Raw genomic sequence first — 24,801 nt, 5'->3', positions numbered from 1 at the left:
ATATATCCAAAGAAAATTAACCAGTTTCAATAAGTTACAACTCTTATTAACATGCAGTCGTGATATCGTGCTCAGCACCGAGACTTTAACAAGTAACACGAAAAGATTTGTAAAGAACACAGTATTGAAGAGCCAGGCCGTTAATAAAACAACGATGCCGTGTAGCTGGAGTAACAGAGATCACATTAGGAGTAGCAGTGAGGGATTTATTCACAGATAAACCTTACTCTATCATTTAAACTGTAAAGGACATCATATGCCGAGCGAATGAAGCGATAACGCTACTCGCAGGCCAATAACCAGAAAATAACATTGTTAGAACTTGAGAAACTGAATAAGATGCATTTACCATTTATCAGACTTGGATAAAAACTATCATGCAAACCCATATCCATGTATGCGAGGAGGGCTGGACTTGCTTCCATTATTCCAAAAGCAAGCCGTAACCCTGAGACCGCAACAAGCAACATAGTTTGTGTAGTATCTATGAGTATTGAAACAAGTTGTTTATGGTTCCATAAGATTGGAGAAAGCACGCAATACATACAATAACTTCACTCAAAGGGAGTCGACAAAAATGTCAAGAATAGAACAAAATGTATTCATTACTGTAGTAAGCCCCGTAGGGTAAAATCCATAAGATTAACAGTGTTAAACTGTAGTAACAGTCTGAGCGGGGTGTTACTGTTGGGTAAACCCCGTAGCATATTAGCTGCATGCAAAAAGAGAACATAACATTGCACTGTAATATCCATAACAGAACTTGTTTACATAGCCGACTGTGTATTATCATAACCAAACATCAAAACCCTCAATTGGCCTGTAGCCGTAAACAAGAAATCATCTAACCCTCAGGGTTTCATGGAATACAGATTCGGTATGAGAATGCCGCCTGTAAACCACACCAGGGATTGAATAAGGGGCAACCAGACCTGAGACACATGAATAACCATACATGAGTCTCGTTCTGGCCCATTGAAGACCGCCATCCTTTCATAATAGTTAACCCTATATGGCATTGCATACAGCATCGAAGACTTACCCGGATGGAACGCGGATCTACAAAACCTCCTTCGGATAGCAGAGGTCGTTGAGTCCAAACCCTCTTGCACAGAAACGCCATCGTTATCAACTGTATCAGTGGTAAAACAAGTAAACCAAGAACTGATAATAAGCTGTCAAGAGCAAGACTGTAAACCTTTAAAACTTGCCATGGATGATGTGGTTTCATACCTGTGCAAAAGACAGAACTGGTGTGGTGGAGGAAGATGTCGGATCAGCTGCGGATGCATTGGACGCAAATGAACCGAGACCGAAGAACCCGGTGGGTCATATAATGTCAACCAAACCCTCAAACCAATCTGCGCCATCCGATCTGAAGGAGTGATCACCATCGTTCGTTTGAGCGGGAGTGTGGGGCGCAAACCACAATGTACAAACCCTCCGCATATTCACATGGCTTCACATGGCTCGTAGCCACCTGGCCACGGAATGGTGAGTTGGATTAACACCCGCTCACCATGTGGCACCGTGAGTTAATAAGCCATTAATCAAGTATTAAGACTGTCACATAGTGTTGTGCGGGTTGGTGAAATGTAATTTCATCGCATAATAAGAAACGTGCAAAGGGGTAAAACCATAAACCATATATCACCATGTTAAAACAAGTTATCTGCGCATATAAACATATTATAACATATACCATGATGACCTCTAGGTGTTAGGTAACATAAATTTTTTTTTTTATGGTATGAGTTAGGATGGGATCGTGACACTGATTATAGTAGAACATTGATTATACTTTCAATAATTTGATATAAGAAAGAGAAGTTTATCTAGATAAAAGTTGTAGCTAATACATATAAAATAGAATATTTTAATATTTAAGTATTTTAGTTTTAATGGTTTAATGAACAACTAGTTATTAGTTTTTACAAGTGTATGTTCTCAAGTCTCCCCAACCAAATTGCTTATGCAATTTGTATTTTTAATTAATAAAATATCTGGTATTTTTTTAATAAATAAAAAAATAGTGATGTATAGGTAATTGAATTTGTTTTTTTTTAATTTCACAATATATATTATTCAACCTAACATTTTAATATTAAAATATATTTTTAATATTTTTAATTATAATTTTTTTTTATAAAAAATCTCATTTACACGTTTCAAATAAAATAAAATGTAATTCATCTTCAAAACAAAATTTACAATATCAAATATAATCTTGAATAAAGTGACAAACAAAATAGTGAAACTTAAATTTGAGATCGTAGGGGAACAATAAAATAAATCGAATATACGAGTAAATTGCTCCATTCGAAAGAAGGGACCATGAGGAACTAATGAAATTATTGTTAAGTCCCTATATGAGGTTATAGTGGGGCGTTGAGTTTATAAAAATGTCGTAGGAAAAGAGAGTATAATTACATTATGGTTAGTAGAGTTGGAAAGATATATCTTTATTTTTAAAAGATTAAAATAATAAATTATATTTAATGTTCTAATGATTATAGATTAATTTATTTATTTAGATTTAGTGTTTATTGTTTTTGTAGTAAGGGTTTATTGTTTATTGAGTTTATTTTTTATTTTTTATTATGTTGAGAGATATTGTTTATTTTAGTATGGTAGAGATATTGTTATCTAAAATTATATCTAAATTAATAAATTAAAAATAATAATAACCAGAGAAATTAATATTGGCTATAATTAAAATAGATCAATTTGCACTTTCATTTTAGATAACTTTATATAGAAATAATGTAAGAGAAAGTAATTAAAAAAAAAAATACTTTTTAGTAATAACAAGAGAAATTAATGTTGGCCATAATTAAAATATATCAATTTGCACCTTCATTTACATAACTTTATATAGAAATATAAAGTAACTGAAAGCAATAAAAAAAAATGAAATGTAATTTCTTCACTATTTAATATGGAGTAAAAAAAATAAAAATTTCTTTTTACTACTATGAAGAAATGTCAATACTTAATATGGAGATGATAGGGAATAGTATTATTGATATTACATGACATGTAATTCATTCTACATTCAGTTTACATGTGATATTTAAAATAAAAATTATTTTGTAAAATATTTCAATATCTTTATTAAATAACATAATTTTATATCTACTTTATATATAGAAAAATAAAGTAATTTAAATTAAAAAAATTCTTATTTTTTCACTTTCTTCTATAACTAGGCAGATGTATCATTTATTTTATTTTTAATATGGAGTTGATATTTATATGGAGATTAGATCGGAGTATGGGGGGAGTGGTTGTCACAGAAGATTATATTTTAAAATAATAAAATAATACATACATTAACAAATAAAAAATAGTAATAACAAGAAAACTAATGTATGTCATCAATAAAATACTTCAATTTCACTTTAATTCAATTTTATATAAAGAGATAAAACAATTGAAGGTAAAAAAAAAAAAAAAAAAAAAAAAAAAAATTTTTAGTATGAGGTAGATATTTACTTTCTTCACTACTTAAAATGGAGTTGACAACAAATAATATTATTGATATTGCATGATGTGTATTTCATTTTATCTTCAATTTAGGTTTAATATTTAAAACAAAATATATTTTACTATTAGCCACAAGTAAAATATTTCAATGTCCATATTGAAAGTGTTGTAGGGAAACTTAGTCTGTGCCACTAAAGTTAGAAATTTTGTTATAGGAAAAACTTGTAAATCTACAAATTTACAGTTTTTCTCCTACATAAGTGTTGAGAAAAACATAAATATTTGTGGAAAATAACTCTTGGTAGGCATATTTATTTACATATTATTCTTTTTCATATTTTATGCAAAGACTTCCTTAAATTATGTTAGGATGTAAATGATGGTAAATATGTTATTTACTTGAGTATGAGTTATTTTCAAAGATTTTTTTTTTATTTTTTATTTTTTATTTTATTTTATTTTTATTTTATTTTTATTTTTTATTTTATTTTATTTATTATTATTATTATTATTTTGGTGTAAAGCTTAAGAATAAATATTGCAACCATATCCATGGATTATGAATGTGTGTATGTAAATAGAAAGAAAATATTAATAAAGATAATTCAATGTATGCATCCATATATGAGAGAGATGATATCCCCCCTCTCTCTATATATATATATATTTAAAATATTTTATGAGTATGTTTTTGAGAACCAATATAGGATAGATCTAACTCCATATCTACGAAGAGTTTAGAGGATTTAAATTTCTTGAGGTCCTCAAGTTTTCCTCTAGGCCCTTGGTAGATCGACATTTAGATGGATCTAGGCCCAACTCCATATTAAATATTTATATGGAGTTAAATGGAATAGCTCTCTATAGCTTTATGTAGAGATACAAAGTAACCCAAGTAAAAAAAAATTACCTTTTAGTATGAAGAAGAAATGTAATTTCTTCCCTACTTAATATGGAGATGAGTAAAAACAATAATTTACTTTTTACTATGAAGAAGAAATATAATTTCTTCGATATTTAATATGGAGATGACACACATTTCTTCTATATTCAATTTACATGTGATATTTAAAACAAAAATTATTTTGTAAATTATTTCAATATACATATTAAATAACATAATTTTATATCTACTTTATATAGAAAAAAAAATGATTTAAATTTTAAAAATTACTTATATTTTTACTTTCAATTATTTTATTTCTATATAAAATTTGATATAAAATTGATTTTTATTAATGTAATATTATTTAATTATTTTTAACATCTCTTTTACTAACCATTAATAAATCAACCATTAATATTAAAAATACATTTATAATTTTATCTTCAACATTCACATATTAATTAAATTTAAAAATATTTTATTCCTATGTTTAATTGTTGGAATATATATGTAATTAATTTAACTAAACTAAACGACATAACCCAAAGCATTAAACTAAGTGCACAAATATTCTCCGCAACCTCCACGAAATGGGTGTTGGGAAACATGTGGCTCTGCATCAAGCCCTATCTATCTCACTTTCGGTGCTAGTACAGTATTTCATTTTTTTTTATGTTTTTTCCTCGGATTTTTGACCCTCTGTTCGATGGTATAATATTGCATTTTTCATTTTTTTAATGTGTTGCGCTGCGTGGAATATAGTAATTGTTTTTAGTCCGTGCTCATTATTTTGACAAGAGAATTAATGAAACTTTTAGCGAAAGGTTTTTTTGATAGGACACGGACATCAATATAGTTTTTTTTATTCTATAATAAGTTTGTTAAAATATATTTTTTTAGCTAATAAGTAAAATCTTTTTCTTATTTAGCCTCATACAAAGGCAAAAGTTAAGAGACGTACAAGTGATTTTGACAACACTGAAATGAAGTAATACCAAGGCAAAAGTTAGGAGAAGTCCAAGTGATTTTGACAACCAGACATTGAAATGAAGTAATGTTATATTTCTCTTTATAGTAATTTAATATATTTTTTTTGTTAAGAAAACTTATGGTGTATATTTCTTCTGAGTGAGTATATTTTTGTTAACAACTAGACACATGTCTGGCATATGTGTCAATCTTGATAATTGCATGGGTCGATGTGTTGGCATTGTGATTTAAATATTATTTTTTAGGAGAAGGGCTCACTCCATAATTGGCTTGCTGATAAAACCTTCGCTTCCTGGTTAACGCTTTTCGTTTGGTTGGCCAAACGAACCTTCGTGGTGAGCACTGTTCCAACATTTGAAGAACAGGAATAAGATGTTCAGATTAAATGACTATACTAAAAATGCTAGATCGCTTGTCCTTTCATTGGGTGCTTTGTTCCCTGTCGACTCTCTTATATTCTGCCACCAATGACAAGGAGGGAAGGAATTCACTTTCCCAAAAGGAGAAAGCCATTTCAGCCACTCAGTCTCTCAGGTTCGTCTCTGGCATTTCCCTTATTCTTCATAAATTTGATCAACTACACTAGTGGATGATTCCCTTATTCTTTAGAAATTTGATCAACTATTTTAGTGGATCATTTTGTTCTTCCACTTCTTCTATTTTATGTGTCTAATTTAATTTTATTTTGTTGTTCTTCCACTTCTTCGGTTTTATGCATCTAATTTTTTTTTTTTGTTATTCTTTCACTTCTTCCATTTTATGTGTCTAAAAATTATTTTTCTTCTCCACTTTGTTTGGTCTAGTCTATCATTACACTGATTTGATATGGTAATGATTAGGATAAATTTCATAACTGGTTTCTATAATGATTTATTGATGGAAAGTGCATCACTAGACTAGAAATAGAAACCACACCCTGAAGTGAAATTGCAGGATTAATTCATACTCACATAATGAAAAGTGAATTTGCAAAAGTGAGAGCACACTTGCAAGAATTCAACAACCCCTGAAGCTTTCTATTCAGGCTTATTCTTCCACCATTGTTGTGTGCCATATCTGTAATCGTGGTCCACGTCATCGACAAGTTTTGAATTTCATCGTCTCATAATTCTAGCCTCGGAATTAGATATATTTCCTAACCTCCTATTCTTTATTATCTATCTTGCCTAATCGAAGATTCCTACTGGCTCATGCACGAGGAAGGAATGCTTGTGCCGCAAACGCTCTCAATTTAGCATCACTAATCACTATGTTTGTAATTAAATCCATCACACCTCACTAACTATTGTGACTAAATAAAAAATAGCATCTTAATTTAACAGACAATACAATCTCTTCCCCTTGATTCCTTGTGTCCGTTATCAGTGCATCTTTTAAAAGTTTGATTCATTTATGTAACCTACTCCAATTTCATTTATGTTCAATGGAAGTCAATGACCAAAAATGCTTGACCAGAGCAACCTTGAATTCATAGTTGAGGTGATCACACTTTTCTTTGAAGATGTTGAAAAATTCTTTCCTGATTTATCCAAAACATTATATGTTTTACTTAATTAATTTTACTAAGATTCTCTTAGACCTTTGGATTTTCAGGGCCTTTCAATTTCATTTGTATTTAATTTTTACAATTTTCTTTTGTTAAATGGAAATATATTCATGGTATGAGAACTACTTATATGTTTCACAAATTTGAAGAACACATTGATTTCAAGAAAATAGATGACCGTGTTAAAGAGCTTTGGGTGGGAACCTGTTTTTAGTGGTTGTCTATGGATTTTTAATGTTAAAAGCTGTTGAGCTTATGTCAGATGGGAGTGATATTCTTCTGGCAGTCATCAACTCAGCAAGTCATCAACCCGAGGATAATTGGTGGCCTTGTGCTTCCGGTGCCTCTCCAGATGGCTCTCCTTATTCTTGGTCAGGAATCATTATTTTCTCCAGGGACTTCCAACCTCTGGGATGTTTTCAAGTGGAATTTTAATATTTTATTCATTACGGTTTTTAGAATTTAGAGTTCTATCTAGACATATTTTATTTCTCTTCACTTGGATGATCATATGAAAATGATTGTTGACCTTGAAGTAATATTGTAGTTGTAGATGCAATTGTGCAGATTTTAAGCACCTTGCAATCTACTTTAAAAGGATTTTTATTAGTGTCTTTTGCCCAAGATAGTTAAAATAAAGTTTGTTCAAATAGGCATTTTGTTGTAGTCCTTAGAGTTCTAGTTTTTTTTTCCCTCGTAGTTTTGATTAGGTGTAGGTATAACATTTATTTATTTTTATGTGAATTGCTCAAATTGTATTTGCAAATGCTAAAAAGTGAACATTTTAAACCTTGTGCTAGTATTGAATTTTGCATTACATAGACATTGACATTTCCCACCTCGCTTTGATTATCTTCAATTGTGGCATTTTCTGTTGCATCTAAAGAGAATGTTCAATCAAATATTCTAGTCGACAAGGGCTTACTGGCAGGCTCAATAGTCATGTTGCTTACCATTGTATGGAGTAGATGCTTAATAGCTAGAAGATGTGATCTTCAAAAAATTTCCAATGAAAAAATGATGATAAAATCTCACACACTCACCAAGAAGTTCAATCATTATGGTATTTTGTTTCATTCTTAAAGTTGATTCACGATTGTTGATATTTTCAATTTAAGATATTGGGTGTATGGTTTTTAGTAGTTTTTGCAACAATAGTTTCTGGTTTTCAGTAGTTTCTGCCATCATGGATATATTACAGGAAGTAAAAGTTAGTTTCTGCAACTATCATGAAGCTTATCAACAATTTCATGGCAAGAGAACGGTATCAACAGTTTCTTCCTGTCAAAATATTATCTCAATTTTCTTATGAAAAATGGGGTGTCCTCCTTAACTCAAATGGATCTCCAGATGAGAACGTATATGCAAAGTGGGTGAAGATTGTTGGTTTATTTTTTCTCTTTTTTTGTTTGTTTGTTTCTAAAATGAAAATCAAACAATACTTTTAACATTCACACCCATTAATCAATGGTAATAGAATAGCAAAATTGGAATTATATCACACGTATATGTTTACCTTTCTGCAAAATTTTTGGTCTACATGGTGCTCATGATCACCCTTTTCAATCAAAAATGTTTTACATATGTATTCAATATGTTGAAATTATGTTGCCTTGGTCTTGCTTTGCCATGGTTTCAATGCAAATAAACACTGCAATTGGTGCCATTATTTAGATTGTGTGCCGACATCCAGGTGGTCTTGTAATGATGGAGTGATTCCTTACGAGGTGCTAACGCTATATGAATTTTTATCCATTATGTTTTCCTAAGATATTCAAATTCACAATAGGAAATGAGGTCTCTTTTCAAACAGTAGATTGCGGTCAATTTCTTGAAAATAATATATAGTAGATTATGTTTTACTAATCAACTGTGGATGTGATCCGTGACATTGATTTCACACTAATTTGTCAAAATGGTGGCAAGAGAAAGTTTTATCCATTCCAAAGTATATTTGAAGCTAAGGTAAAGGAAGTTTTGTATTCAACAATGCTCTTAATTTCACATGTACATGCACAAACATACTAGTAGAAAATATTGAAGGGTTGTCTAAGTAATATTTTCCATTCAATTACATTCTTTATAGGTTGTAAATTAATAACTCGAAACAAGTAATTACACTACTTGCTATTCTTTATTAATAAGTGATTAAGATCTTGATATTGAACTCGCTAAGATATTTCTTTCTTTTGTGTAGTTGTGTGTTCTGTAATGTTTATTTTATGTTCACTATGTCTAGCATATAAAGTGTGTCTAAAGGAGTAGGCAAATTGGAAAATCTGGTGATCCTTGAACTATGTTACAAGGCAGAAACCCAAGGGAGTAGGGTGGGTACATCCCCACAAATGGGTCACAAATACTAAAGTTGGTCCTAGCTAGTGCCTTGAGCTAGAAAATTTCATCTTCCCTTGTATTAACAATGCATCTGGAGAGGATTCTACAATTATCTTTTTAAGATTTATATCAGTTAAGATTGATGGACAAAATTCATGAGAAGTGAGAAGGGATGTCCCTGCAAGGTGGATGTTCATTAGTGGAAGTTGTATGGCCATTATCTCATGCCAGGTGGTCGCACTCCCTTATAAAGAGTGCATGGAAGCACCAATTCATTTGAAATATGGTTAGTTCTTGGCGCTTAGTTAAAGGTTATTCAAGTTTCCATGTTGCTAAATAATCTAAATATAGTCATCATAAGAACTAAAGCTAATTAGAACTCTTTCTCTTTTTAGTATAGGAAGTCTCTTTAGGAGAATGCCAAGTATAATAAGAGAAAATCAGATATTCCAGGGTGCAGCATATGCCTGCCTATAGAAATCAATTAAAGAGCATTGTCGAAGAGTGAAAGAACATGACCTAATGATGAAACAATGAGTCATGCAGGTGAATTCGAAAGGGCTCTACACTGATGTTCTAATTCAATTAGCATAACTTAACAAACACCGCTTACCATCCTTTTCCAATACATTTTGAGTTAGAGAAGTAGGGTTTGATAAAATTGTGCATGCAATCAGTTTTTGTCCTTTTCACCATTACTCTGTGTGTCTTTTCGGCCCTGACTGGCTCACCGCAATCAATCTTGAGGCCCTTTTTGGCAACCCCCAACCCACAGATGGATCATTTGATCTGGATTCCGTTGTGGTAGTTGAAAGTTCACAATAGCACTATTGTTGGTAGTTGCAAGCACTTTTGTCCCACCCAAGGCACCTCAAAAGTTTGTTTCAAAGGTTTATCAGAAGGTAATGATAATTCTCCTAAGTAAACTCCCATTGATATGAACATTTGAGTCTGAACATGTCTGCAACATGTATAAAAGAGCACAATACATGGGTAATTTGCAAGCCACATACCTCTGCAGGCCATGAGTAAGGATTCGGTTAGTGCCTTAAAACCTAAGGCCTGACTAAAATATTTTTCCTCTTTCCTTCCTTGAGGAATCACATTGTTTTTCCATTTGCTTCTTAAAGACCATGGGTATGTTGGAATTCCCTCATTCATTTCAACTTCATACTCCATTGTTCACTGGAAGGTGAATATTTAGAAATCTATGGTACACTCTCAATGTCGAGAGTGTGTTAGACAGAAAAGACCTATAGGTTGGATCCCTATATATTTAGTTTCTGTATATCCCACCAACCTATGATAAGCCAAAATTATCCCGAGAATATGCAAAGTATGAACTGAATCCACTCTATATGTTTTAAGTTGTCAAACACTTGTGAATCCAAGTAGAGGCAGAAAACTAACACTTTGTTAATGGGTTAACTGTCACATGTTATTCAATTTTGTTGACAAAGATAAGGACCAGAAGTTGTGAGAAGCGGAAGTCTACAGATTAATTATTGCATTGGGCCTCCCAGATGCCTTAACTCTACATGGAATCGAAACAAATAATGTAGTTGAAAAATGGATGTCTGAATTTGACATAATTGAAGAAAATCAAGCACTAACAAAGGAAGAGATTATCACAGACATGACCAGATGGATAAAAACTACAATCAAATGATCAAAGCAGTAAAATAAAGGTGATCAAAAACCAGTTCATGGAATTCTCAGCCATGCAGCTAATGTATATATTCCTTTCCTTCAAAAGATGAACTAGATTCCTATTTATTTGTGCTGATAAGTATTGCTACACTGCAATTTATATTTATGTACACGTGGTATTGGGCATACTTTGATGATTGATCATGTACTTTTGGGTTTTGAGAAGGACATTGAGTTGCCACTTAAAGCTGTCTTGGATATAAATTTTGATGATGGAGAGGGAAAGGATGATGAATAGGAGGAAACATAGTCTTTAGGGACAAAACAAGTAGTATTTAGAGCAGTAGGTGTTGGAATGTCAACTATTTTTGCAGACCCATTTTTAGATTCCATTGATTTGTTCTCTACTGTTTCAGGCATTTCTTCTTATTCTTTGTTGCATCTCCATTTGCAACGAACTTCAGTTAGGCTATGTCATCCTTATGTTTGTCAGCAAGGAGAGTAAACAACACCTTTCCTTTGCACCACATAAAGATGCACCACAAAATTTTGATCTCATTTATTAGCTAATAATTAGGTGATCTTACATATAGAAATATCACATGGAATTCACCATAAAATCGAAAGCATCATGAAATCCATCATAAATTGCAGAGAAAACATGATGAACTTGAAACAAAATTCTTTGAAGAAAGAGCAGCGTTGGAACTAGTGGTGAGATACCGCTTAGTGAGACAGTGGGTTCTCTCATACACAATGGGAAGTGGGCTCTTGCAGCTGCTATAGTGACGAGTGTTGTTGATGGTTCTGAGTCAACAAGTGGATGAACTCTCCGCTGCTTCTATTGGTCCACTTTTCATGAACAACACACTTCACCCAGTTTCAAAGTTTGTATTTTAGATTATATTTGCACGTTGAATAACTAGATGTTTCCTTCGAGCCTGCATATTTGTTTCGCTCTAGGCAAGGACTTGTTGCTCGGTAACTCCCCTTGTTTAGGAAAGTTATGATGCCATGGAGACATCATTATGTTTTTTTTCCTTTGGCAAATCATTGCATTTTGCTTCTAAATTGGGTTTTAGTTGAAGCTAAGTGTATTCTTTCTCTGTAGTTGAATTTCTGCTATTGGTGTAAAGCTGAATTGAATGAGGTATCTCTTGAATGAGATATATAGAATGTGTTAGATTGTCTCAATCCACACTCTATTATGCTTCTCTCTAACATTGCCAACCTCAAAAAAAAAAAAACTAATGGAAACGTGATGGTTCATATATATCAAGCCATTGTCTCTTCATCCTCAGGATGCGAGGGGATGTTTCCTTTGGTCCCAACATTTTTTGGCAAGCACATCCTCCACCCTTGAGGATGAGCCCTTCTCGATTCCATCCATGATTTTATACCTGTTGGATTTAAAACTTGAATTTTCAAGATTTTCATTTCCATATCATGTTGTCACAACGTCTATCTTCTCCAACTTGAGAAATTATTGTTTTACTTGCAATATTTTGAGATTGTTTTATTTGCAGCCTTTGGGACTTCACAATGGTTTCCATATTTGTTTTCACCAACTCGGCGTCCATAATCTAGACCTTCCCAGGTACAAACCTGCAAAGGAGGATTTTCCCATGAACAATGCCAAACCAATGTCGATATCCTTCTTTGATGAAAAGAAAGTCGCTCAAGGAGACCATGTTCACCCTGGGATCAAAGCCCGTATGCTCCCATTCCAACCCCCAACCAGTGAGATTTATAGTCTTGCTCAGGACTCCTAAGAAAACTCTGGACTCTATGGACACGTTGAAGCCAAGTTCGATGCCATTAAATTCAAGATTTATCCAAATTGACAAAATGTACAAAATGTCATTTTTGCCTAGTTGTAACAAGAGTCACATGAAGATGTGGAAATATACCTATTATTTGCATGTTGGACAGCCAGTAAGTAGACTTATCCACTCTAAAGACCATTTCATAAAGGCTAATACAAGTTAGGTTTACCTCTTATAATTAATGCTTCTTTTTTTAGCTTCACTTCTTTGAGGAGATCCCAAACCTCATTTTTTTGGTTTGGGTTAAATATTTATTGGTGTTTCTTGAAATTTGATGGTTGGAGAGTCGAGTAGAATTTCAGAAATTGTAGTAAGAAATAAACATGCGGAGGTTGTGAATGAATCTGCTATGAAGCAAAATTACTAGGAAAAAATGATGGATTTATTCCTATCTATATACTAATAAATACATGTATTGAGATCGTATGCTTCCTATTTCCTAACTTATCTCTTAAAAAAGAAATCCTACTATCTTATCTGCTCTTATTGTTGACCTGAATCTTTTATTGTTGATTGTAAACGAGGATATGACTAAATAATATAGATCCTTGCATACATATCCAACATGCATGAAAGATGCAACCACATGTAGGGGAAAGTTGGGGGTAGGGTAGTGTGTGTCACTTCACATGGTTGCTTGCATGGAGGGCTTTTATTTGAGGTGGGACAGAGCTTTTCACCATTTATTGATTCACTTCATTCAACCCTATCTATTTTTTGGCTTATTGGTTATCTCTTCTTTGTTGTTGCTATTACTCATAATTATTTATTGATCCTTTTTATTTGACTTGCTAGTAAGGATCTCTTAGAGGTGTAAGGGTGGAACATGTGTGTGGTGGGTTTTAGGTCCATATTTCAAATATGAGATCTAATACCACATGTAAGGACCTATTCAGGGGTCCTTCAATTTGATAAAGTTTCCACAATAAATTTCACAACATTAAAAAAATGATTTCCAACTATATATATATATATATATATATATATATATATATATATATATATATATATATATATATATATATATATATATATATATATATATATATATATATATATATATACATATATATCTAAAATGATCAAGGAGTGATCCAGAGAATCCAAAAGATGCTCACAATTTTGGAAAATGCTCAAAAATCAAAGTTTTCAAATGTTTTTCAAACCAGCTCCATTGTGTATATTTCATCATTCTAAATCCAATGCAACTTAAATGGGCGAAAAAGGATATCATATGACGAAGATACAACTAGTCAAAGTTAAGGTCCAAGTAGGGAAAAAAGTCAACAGGTCAACAGGTCAAACTTAACAGTCAGTGCTCAAGGTTCCACAGGTCAATGGTCAACTCATGGTTCTAGTGGTTAAGGTTCCAGGCTCATAGTTCCGGTCGACACGTGGTTCTTCCAAAGATCGACAAGTGGCAGTTTTTGGTTGGTGGCATATGGACCAACCATACAATGACACGTGGCCTTATTAGAGGGTGACACGTGGTCTGTCTGAGTGGCTCAATTTTTTTTTAAGTAGACCAATGGAATTCAATCCCATGACTTTCGTATTACAAATCCCAAGCTTTACCACTACACAATCGGTGGTTCTTGTTATATATAGTGGAGATCTTATATTTAAAGTGTATTATCGACGCATATGGGGGGAAGGGATATGGCGGGACCTCGTCATATCTCCCAACATACATATTTCTGCCAAATCATTAACCAAAACCTTCGTGCTATGGATAGGCCATGAGCCATAAACATTAACATTATTCATTGTATTATGGTACGGTGGGGTGGCAAGTCTATTGACCCCGCCACCATATCCTTTATTAAAAAGTTAATATATGCCAAATACGTAACAAAGCCTCTGACATATCAAAACAAAATCTTGCTCACCATGGATTGATCCCACAACCTAGGGCTTTACACACTAGGCGGTCAGCCATTGAGCCACAAGTGCATTTTTTGAATATTTTACAGTGCCATGTCATTTTGAGTGCAGTAGAGAGTGTTTTTGTCTTGTGGCCGTTTGGAGACCATTTTCAGCGTGGAAAGAGTCGAAATAGGGGTTTTGAGGCCTTATGAACACACTAGTGGCATTATTTTAATGATATGGAGCTTATATTTTGATGTACAAGCATTTTTATCATTTTAATAAAGAGGTCTCCCCGCTGAAGACTGGGCCCAGAGACGTAGGCTTGAAGATAGCTGAACTTTGTTATCAACGTGCTGGTGTCATTGTCTCTTGTGTGGTTTGTTGTCAATGTTTATTTTCTGCAATTTCATTTCAAGTTGCCTATGCCTTTTTAAATTGAGCTATTTTTTAATAGTGATTTTAACTACATGCAAACACTTTTAAAATGTTAATGAACTAGTATCAATTTCGATCTGGATTTCGAATCAATTGGTATCAGAGCGGGTTATTGATAGTTCATTTTAAGTTTACATGATCACCAGGAGCAATTCGAGACGTGGTGAATGATATCCAAAAGTTGGATTGAGAAGAAGAATAGTTTGTGGAGAAGAGATGGATGAAGAATGAAGATGTGATCATCCTTTCGAATCTAATGTATTCTTTGTGGAAGCTTTCATGACCTTGGGAGCCATGGTTGAGGAGATGTATCGTGAGTTCAAAAAGGAGAAAGAGGAAAAGAAATCAAAAGATGAGGAATTTGAGGCATCACATTCCACAAAGCCTAAAGATGAAGGACCATCTGATTCAGGTAAAAAGATAGAAACTGATGATGATAAAAAAGATCCTTTCTCCTCTTTTTGTTGGTCAACGTTAACCATCTTCTCCAAAACCTTTGATTAAATTGGATGTGAAATTCGACTTACCCATTTATAATGGTGAAATCAATGCTAAGAAACTTGATAATTGGATTAGACAGATGGAGGTGTATTGTAGTGTGCAAGAGATTTTTGACGATGTGGTCAAGATTCGATTCGTTTCGCTTCGTCTAGAAGGCACCACACTCATTTAGTGGAAACATAAGTTACAACATGGGACTCAACAAATTGGTAAGAATTTTCCATCATGGCATGATTTTGTTTATGCACTTAGAAAGAAATTCTACCCATTGGGATATAAGGAGAAAACCTTAATAGAATGGAAAAGTCTTAAAGTTAAGAAAGGATAATTAGTGGTGGAATATACAAATGAATTTTTCAAGAAGGAAATAAAGCTTGATATTCCCTTACATACACAAGAAACTCTAATGAAATATATAGGAGGATTACCTGAATATAGCTGTAATATTGTATTCATATTTAGTCCTACTAACCTGGATGAAGTGGTTGTTAAAGCAACTTACATTGAAGTAGAAAAATCTAGAGCTTGTGTATCATCGAAATCAACGTCCAAAAAAGAGGGCAAATGCAAGGGAAAATCCAAGAGGACAAATTCCATTAAGATGGAAGAGGAGAAGCTCTCTTGCAATCATTTCAAGAAGGAATGGCATGATGAAGAACATTATTGGAAACTACACCCTGACAAGTGACCAAAGTGGTCTAAAGGAAAGAATGGTAAGAAAAAAGTTGTAGTAGCAATAGCGCCAACAGATTTGGGTTCATAATCAGGCAATGTAGCTCAAATTTCAGTAGGTTTGGCAGGTAAATTTGATGATGGTATTGATTTTGATAATTCTTGTGATAAGAAGTGATTCAGGTCCGGGTGTGACAAAGGACCCTTCCAAGACCTTTTACTTTCATGATGTGCTAAATTTCATTTTTAAAAGAACATAAATGAATATATCTGGATGCTATAAAGAAGAGGAACATGACAATCATCAGCAACATAAAATAACAAGACGTTGATAACGGAGTTCGTCCAGGAGGGACTATGTCTCCGGGCCTCGGTGTCAAGATGGTGTAGGCCGTTGCATTAAGTGTTATCAATAGTGATGATGTACATAAGAGGTGACGTCGCTATCATACAAGGAAAATTCCCTCACGCAGGAGTGGCTCCAAGAGATGTTCCGCTACAGGAACTCTCAATCAAAAGGACTCCTATCAGTATGACATAAAACTCATGCATGATGATCATCTCACCAACATGGCGTAAAAGGGATCTTAATGCAAACATACATGGCGACAACATGAGTATCCCATCAACATAATGACAAAGGGATCTCAAACAAAACATGACGAATCATGACAACAAGTACATCACACAGATGATTCCGCATCACATCAAGCAGGAATCATGAAAACAAGTAAGAAACAAGATCCCACATCAAACATCAAACAAGGATCTGTACAACATAATGCATAGCAAAAGAATTACATGAAAATACTGCATATACCTCACATCCAGGGGCCATATGAATAAAAGGGTGCCAAGCTGCTGAAGTTGTTCGTACCATCGATCCCACGACGTCGAATCTCATGGAAATGGTTGCTCGCACATGAATACTGACACCTGCACTCCACTTAGAAAATTGGCTGAAAAATGAAATGAGCAAATGGAAAATCTAAACACACCATCAGATTTGTGGCATCGAATAGTGCAAAATCGATTGTCAAATTTTTGAATTCCGAGAAAGTGGAAATCTGGAGCTTAAGGAATCATTTAGATTCCTCAAAGATTCCATCCTCTGAGTCATCTACAAATCTGCTACTCAGATCTAGAAACTGACTACGCCATCCAGTTCGTGTCGCCGAGAGGTGTAAGATTGACAGAAAATCTGTCCAATTTGGACACTGCAAAAATTTCACCTTCCTGGAAATTTTGCTCCTTCATGGTTCCACTTGCATTAAAAATTAATTAAAAAATTATGCGTCTAGGGTTTTCGTGCCCGCTCTTGGTTCCTCCATCTGCCTTGGGCGCACTGATCAAATGCTAGGTTTATATCATTTTTTGAGTGGAGGTATCAATGAGGACCCTTGTGGGTCATTGGTATGGTTGGTGGATTACGTGGAGGTGGGTCGGGTTCAAATCCCGTCCACTCCAAAACAGCACGCAATATTGTTTTGGTTAACCGCTTTTTATTTATTTATTTAAATGGCGCGCATTTTTATGGGTTGGTGGTAGCATTAATTTTGGAACTGGGGGAGATTTGTTTGTGGGTTGGTATATCCGTTGCGCGTTATATGGTACGCTTTAAAGTTTTTTGTACATGGGGCCGTCTGGTGGGGGCCGGCCCACATGGGCTGGGGAGGTTCAATCCCCGCCGGCCCCGCCTTATCTCACGGCATGTATTGAGTGTTGGGGTGTGATGTGGGTGGCGGGGGTCATGGCCCACCACCACTTTATATATATATATATATATATATATATATATATATATATATATATATATATATATATATATATATATATATATATATATATATATATATATATATATATATATATATATATATATATATATATATATATATATATATATATATATTTTAATTCCTTATTATAAAAGAAATTGGTCGTTTGTTGGAAAATTCGAAAATTGACTGTAGGAGACATTTTAATGAAGCCACAATTTCACCCAGAATTTGGCCGGAGTTGGCCGGATTCCGTCCGCCGTAAAACTTCCAAATTGTGTCTTCATTAAGCTTGCCTAGTCAGGAAAAGTCAACCAAACTTTGACTACCTCTATCTCCTTCCTTTGAACTCGGATTGACGAACCATTCGCACCACCACGATCAGGACGACGAGATCTATGCTCTGGTCCTAGTTAGAAATCATTCTGATCACTTTGATTTTCGAGCTTTCATAAGTCCTCTTTGTCCTGTGTGTCTCTAGAGCCACCTAGATCAATCCTCCCCATTGAGGAGCTTTTGGTCCTCCAAAAGCATGAAAAATGATTTGCGACTTTTCTGTACCTTGTCTGCATCACAAGTGTCCTGAAAGGTCTTGCTTCCATCTCCTTCACCTTTGTTCTTCGGAAACTTAAGCGATGAGCCGACACCTACAATATCTGCAACCTGTAGTACATTGTTTTTCCAAATTACATGCTTGACTTTCATGACCAACTAATGACCCAAGCAACCCATACTTTCCACGAGTTTATAACAAATACTCGGTGGTCAAGTCTACATCGAAATGGATGGAATACTCTAGCTGCGAAAACAAGGCCAACATATCATTATTGCTTCAACAAGTGATGGAAAAACACATCATCACTGCAACACATGATTTACATAATATGGCCAACACTATTTTTGTTTTGACAAGTGATGGAAACATAACATCACTTTCACAGTTTATCATGCAACTCAAAATAAGGCCAAACATCATTGTTGCTTAACAAGTGATGGAAAACATATCATCACTTTTACATTTTAAAATGCAACAAATGATTTACAAAAGCACGACCATGAGATGCTAACATATCTAGAAACCATTTTTCACTTATCAATGTGAATGGGTCACCTCCTTGTGGTGGTTTTGCTTGTCGAACAACTGCTTCACTTGGTTCATGCACCAACACTTTGTCTTTAAGGAACTACTCTAGATGGAGCCTCCAACATGTGGCTCTTTAGTGGCCACTTATGTTGCAATGACTGCAGTAGGTTTTCTTCCTCCAAATCTTCTTACCATGTTTCTTTACCTGCTGTTGAGGGGGTATTTCACGCCTCATCCTTTTGTGTGTTGCCATTCTTTTCCAACACTTAGAAAATGTATGGTTATGTAATCCACAAAAGGTACATGTTTTTCGATGCCATGTTTTACGTTCATCATTAAAAACATGATTATAATCGAAATGAACATTCGAATGTCGAGAGTGGTTATACCTTTCCTTGTTGTCTCTGATGTCATTATGGTGATGAGAGCTTGCCTTAGCTCTTTCCCTGCCATGCGATGATGGGGATGTGTTCCCATCATTCTCTTTCCTTGATGATTTCGACAATGTCTCGGAAGCATATGACACCTTCGAGCATTCTCCTTTGGTGTATCCCATGCCTACAAATTGAGGTCTCTGCACAACCTCTAATGGTTGAGTTATGCCTTGGTTATTAACACCAAGTTTTTCTTCCTCCTCGTGCCTCGTCCTTGTAAGGAGCCTCATGTTTGTCCCTGTAATTGGGATCTCCAAATCTTCAACATAAATCATACTATATGACAACGAAACTGAAAGGAAATCAACATCTTTTATCTCCTCTGTCGATTTGGAAAGAACTGATGAGGGCCTCTCATCATCTGTTGTTGGTGATTCATTAGCTGTCTCAGCGCATTCCCCAACTTCCTTTCTGACATACCCAAGTCCTATCTGATGGGGTAATTCCTCCACTTTGATGGGGTTGACAATTCCTTGGCCATTAACGCCCAAGCCTTTTCCTTCATACCCCATTTTCTTCAACAGTTTGGAGCCAATTCCTGTGGTATGATTTTCAAAAATAGTGAAATCATCATCAGGACACATACATGAATTCAGAGAATTACATTTTACCTCACATGGGTCACGCTGCAGCTTTTCCAAGGCCTCGTCCTTAGCTTTGCAGCTGTTGTAGAAAAATTTGTTTTTCCTCTTTCTCTTCATGTAGACACATCTTTAATTCAACGTTCTTTGTTTGAAGATTCTGTTTGTTGTGCTTCAGTTCTTCCAGGGCCTCTTCCGTGGCTTGCAATTGAAGCTGCAATCGCTCCTTTTCCTCTGTCTCTTTCTGTAGAGTTTCATACATTATTTCCACCCTTTTGGAAATTTTGAGCATGGTCTTGTACATCGTTTTTTCATCCTTTGTCGCTGCATGTTCCATTATTCATGCTTGCAATTCACATCCATGCAAAGACTGCTCTGATACCACTTGATCCGAGTCCGGGTGTGACAAGGACCCTTCCAAGACCTTTTACTTTCATGATGTGTTAAATTGCATTTTTAAAAGAACATAAATGAATACATCTACATGTTGTAAAGAAGAGGAACACAACAATCATCAGCAACATAAAATAACAAGATGTTGATAACGGAGTTCGTCCAGGAGGGACTACGTCTCTGGGCCTCGGTGTCAAGATGGTGTAGGCCACTGCATTAAGTGTTGTCAATAGTGATGATGTACATAAGAGGTGACGTCGCTATCATACAAGGAAAATTCCCTCACGTAGGAGTGGCTCCAAGAGATGTTCCGCTACAGGAACTCTCAGTCAAAAGGACTCCTATCAGTATGACATAAAACTCATGCATGATGATCATCCTGCCAACATGGCGTAAAAGGGATCTTAATGCAAACATATATGGCGACAACATGAGTATCCCATCAACATAATGACAAAGGGATCTCAAACAAAACATGACGAATCATGACAACAAGTACATCACACAAATGATTTCGCATCACATCAAGCAGGAATCATGAAAACAAGTAAGAAACAAGATCCCACATCAAACATCAAACAGGGATCTGTACAACACAATGCATAGCAAAAGAAGTACATGAACATACTGCATATACCTCACATCCAGGGGCCATCTAAAGAAAAGGGTGCCAAGCTGCTGAAGTTGTTCGTACCATCGATCTCACGACGTCGAATCTCATGGGAATGGTTGCTCGCACATGAATGCTGACACCTGAACTCCACTTAGAAAAGTGGTCGAAAAATGAAATGAGAAAATGGAAAATTTGAACACACCATGAGATTTTTGGCGTCGAATAGTGCAAAATCGACTCTCAAATTTCTGAATTTTGAGAAAGTGGAAATCTCGGACTTAAGGAATCATTTAGATTCCTTAAAGATTCCCTCCTCCGGGTCATCTACAAATTTTCTGCTCATATCAGAAAACTGACCGCACCATCGGGTTCGTTGCGCCGAGAGGTGTAAGATCGACATAAAATTTATCGAATTTGGACACTGCAAAAATTTCACCCTCCTGGAAATTTTGCTCCTTCATGGTTCCACCTGCATTAAAAATTAATTAAAAATTCCTCGTCTCAATTTCCATGCCTGCTCCTGGTTCCTCCATCTGCCTTGGGCGCACTGATGAAATTCCGGGTTTATATCATTTTTCGGGTGGAGGTATCAATGAGGACACTTATGGGTCGTTGGTATGGTTGGTGAAGGTGGGTCGGGTACAAACACCGCCCACTCCAAAATAACACACAATACTATTTTGGTTAATCGCTTTTTATTTATTTATTTAAATGGGTCGCATTTTTATGGGTTGGTGGTAGCATTAATTTTGGAACCGGGGGAGGTTTGTTTGTGGTTGGTATATCCGTTGCGTGTTATATGGTAAGTTTTAAAGTTTTTTGTACATGGGGCCAACCCACGTGGGCCGAGCGGGTTCAAACCCTATCGGCCCTGCATTTTTTTTTTCCTTATTATAAAAGCAATTAGCCGTTTGTTGGAAAATTCGACAATTGACCATAGCAGACATTTTAATGAAGCCACAATTTCGCCCAGAATCTGGCCGAAATTGGCCGGATTCCGTCCGCCGGAAAACTTCCAAATTGTGTCTTCATTAAGCCTGCCCAGTCAGCGAAAGTCAACCAAACTTTGACTACCTCTATCTCCTTCATCCGAACTCAGATTGACAAACTGTTTGCACCACCATGATCAGGACGACGAGATCTACGCTTTAGTCCTGGTTAGAAATCAGTTTGATCACTTTTATTTCAAGCTTTCATAAGTCCTCTTTGTCCTGTGTGTGTCTCTGGAGCCACCTAGATCAAGAAGAGATGCAAGTTATTTCGCATAAGGGTCATTATGAAGAAAACTAAGATCGACACTTTTATTGGTAGTGGATCTAAATTTAACTTAATATTTGAGGAAATGGTTAAGTAGTTGGGGTTAAAAACTAAAATGCATCATAAACCTAATACATTGAATTGGATGAGTAAAATCATAAGTTGCAAGTAACTAAGGTGTGTGTGTTACAATTTGCAATTACATCTCAATTTATGGATAAGGTAATATGTGATGTAGTACCACTAAATGCATGTGGGATGGTCTTAGGTAGTCCATATTTGTATGATCGAAAATAAATATTCTACAAAGAACAAAATCAATATCACTTGTTTAGAAAGGGAATTGAATATGTTGTGCATTCTCATCCTATAAAGGCAATAAAATATTTTCAAACAATGAAACAGTTAAAAAGGGCAGCTTATGCAAGTAAAACTATGTTTGTACCATCAACGAAATTTAAGCATAAAATAACTAAAACAAATAAGAAATATGTGCTTAAGAAACGAGAAATTGTACAACAAGTATCATTGCGTGATAAGTTGAGTTGTGTTACACTTATGAAGAGTCAACATGGTACAATTACATTTATGTCAGTATGTTTAGTGTTTCTATTTAGCTTGTTTATATTCCGCAGTATGTGGTTGATAACAACAAACATGGATGTAGATATGGATGGAAAATGGAACAATGTGCTTTGCAATTTTTATGTTGTACTGATGATTGTGTGGATGAGTAACATGTACAGATTCAGAATAGGTTGGCCTAAAGATACCGGGCAGGTGGAGAGACATTGTCTTCACCTTCAAACAGCGTAGACAATGTTTTGGTGGTCCAAAAGGTCTTAGTGGGGAGGAATGATCCGAAATGATCAAGGAGTGATCCGAAGGATCCAAAAGATGCTTAAAGTTTTGGAAAAAGCTTGAAAATCAAAGTTGTGAAATGATTTTCAAACCAACTCCATTTCGTATATCTTGTCATTCTAAATCCAAAGCAACTTGAACGGGTGAAAAAGGATATCATATGACGAATATACAACCAGTGAAAGTTGAGGTCTGAGTAGGGAAAAAATTCAAAGGTCAATAGGTCAAAGTGAATGATCAACGCTCAAGGTTCCACAAGTAAATTGTCAACTTTTCTAGTGGTCAAAGTTCTAGAGTCACGGTTTTGGTCAACATGTGGCACTTCCAAAGTTCGACAAGTGGCAGTTTTTAGTTGGTGTCATATGGACCAACCATATGACGACATGTGGCCCTATTAGAGGGTGACACATGGCCTATCTTGGTGGGTCAAAAAGTTGTTAAGCGGACCAATGGGATTCAATCTTGTGACCTCCACATTAAAAATCTTGAGCCTTTCCACTACACCACCGATGGTTCTTGTTGTGTATAGTGGATATCTTATATTTAAAGTGTATTATCGACGCATATGAGGGGAAGGGATATGGCGGCAGGAGATCGCCATATCCCTCAACATACATATCTCCACCAAATAATTAACCAAAACCCCCACGAGTGCGATAGGCCACGAGCCATAAACATTAATCTTATTCGTTGTATTATGGTGTGTTGGGGTGGCGGGTTTGTTGACCCTACCACCATATCCTTTGTTAAAAAAGTTAATATATGCCGAATATGTAACAAAACCTCTAACATATCAAAACAAATCGCGCTCACAATGGATTGAACCCCCAACATAGGGCTTTATAAGTTGGGTGCTCAATTATTGAGCCATAGGTTCATTCGTTGAATATTTTACAGTGCCAAGTCCTTTTGAGTGCAGTGGACAATGCTTTTGGCATGTTGTGGCCTTTTGGAGACCGTTTTGAGCGTGTAAAGAGTCGAAATAGGGGTTTTGAGGCCTTCTGAATGCCTCTGAAAACCACATTATTTTACCCCCTACCAATACAAATCCAATACACCTTCCCAATTTAAGAAACCCCTACTTTAAATAGATATTGTAGGTATCCATTTTTTGTTAACATTTTTAATACCCATTTATAATTTTTCATTAATTTGAGCTCCATTTTTTATACTTACCAATATAAAAGCCCTTTACCCCCTATTATATGCTCAATATATTACGTCTTTTTTTTTTCAATATATATCCCCCAATATGAATGCAGGTGGTATGATATAGCTTCTCCAATGAAGCCTCTATGCTCTCTTCATTCCTCCTCTCCCCTCTCCTTCAGTTTATCTCCATTTCTCCCTTGTCACTTGTCACATACCCGTGTCTAAATTTTTTATTTTTTATTTTTTATATCCATAAACGTATGCGTCATGGCCTATCTAATACATCTTACCTCCGCAGACTTGATTTCACATGGAGATATAAATTATTACATAACATCATACAAACATTATATACGAAGTAATTGCCGTTGACATGGTTACGCATGGATATGAATATATATATGATTCGCACATATGGCTATGCAGTGAATATTTACACCGCTGTCTTATTTT

General features: G+C 35.0%; 1 protein-coding gene across 1 annotated transcript in view; it reads left to right on the top strand.

Annotated features, from left to right (window-relative positions):
* LOC149202865 (uncharacterized) overlaps positions 1–24,201 on the top strand; it is a 29,946-nt gene extending 5,745 nt beyond the window's left edge. The window contains exon 6 of the mRNA XM_089401709.1: positions 24,094–24,201. Within this exon, the coding sequence (XP_089257835.1) occupies positions 24,094–24,201 (108 nt within the window). The remainder of the gene's footprint in view (positions 1–24,093) is intronic.
* The last annotated feature ends 600 nt before the right edge of the window (positions 24,202–24,801 follow it).

The sequence above is a fragment of the Pinus tabuliformis genome, chromosome 2_1 (genome assembly GCF_031772625.1).
Source record: "Pinus tabuliformis cultivar Carrire ecotype Pingquan chromosome 2_1, CPIR1, whole genome shotgun sequence".
Taxonomy (NCBI): Eukaryota; Viridiplantae; Streptophyta; class Pinopsida; order Pinales; family Pinaceae; genus Pinus; species Pinus tabuliformis.
This window is presented reverse-complemented; position numbering and strand designations above follow the sequence as displayed.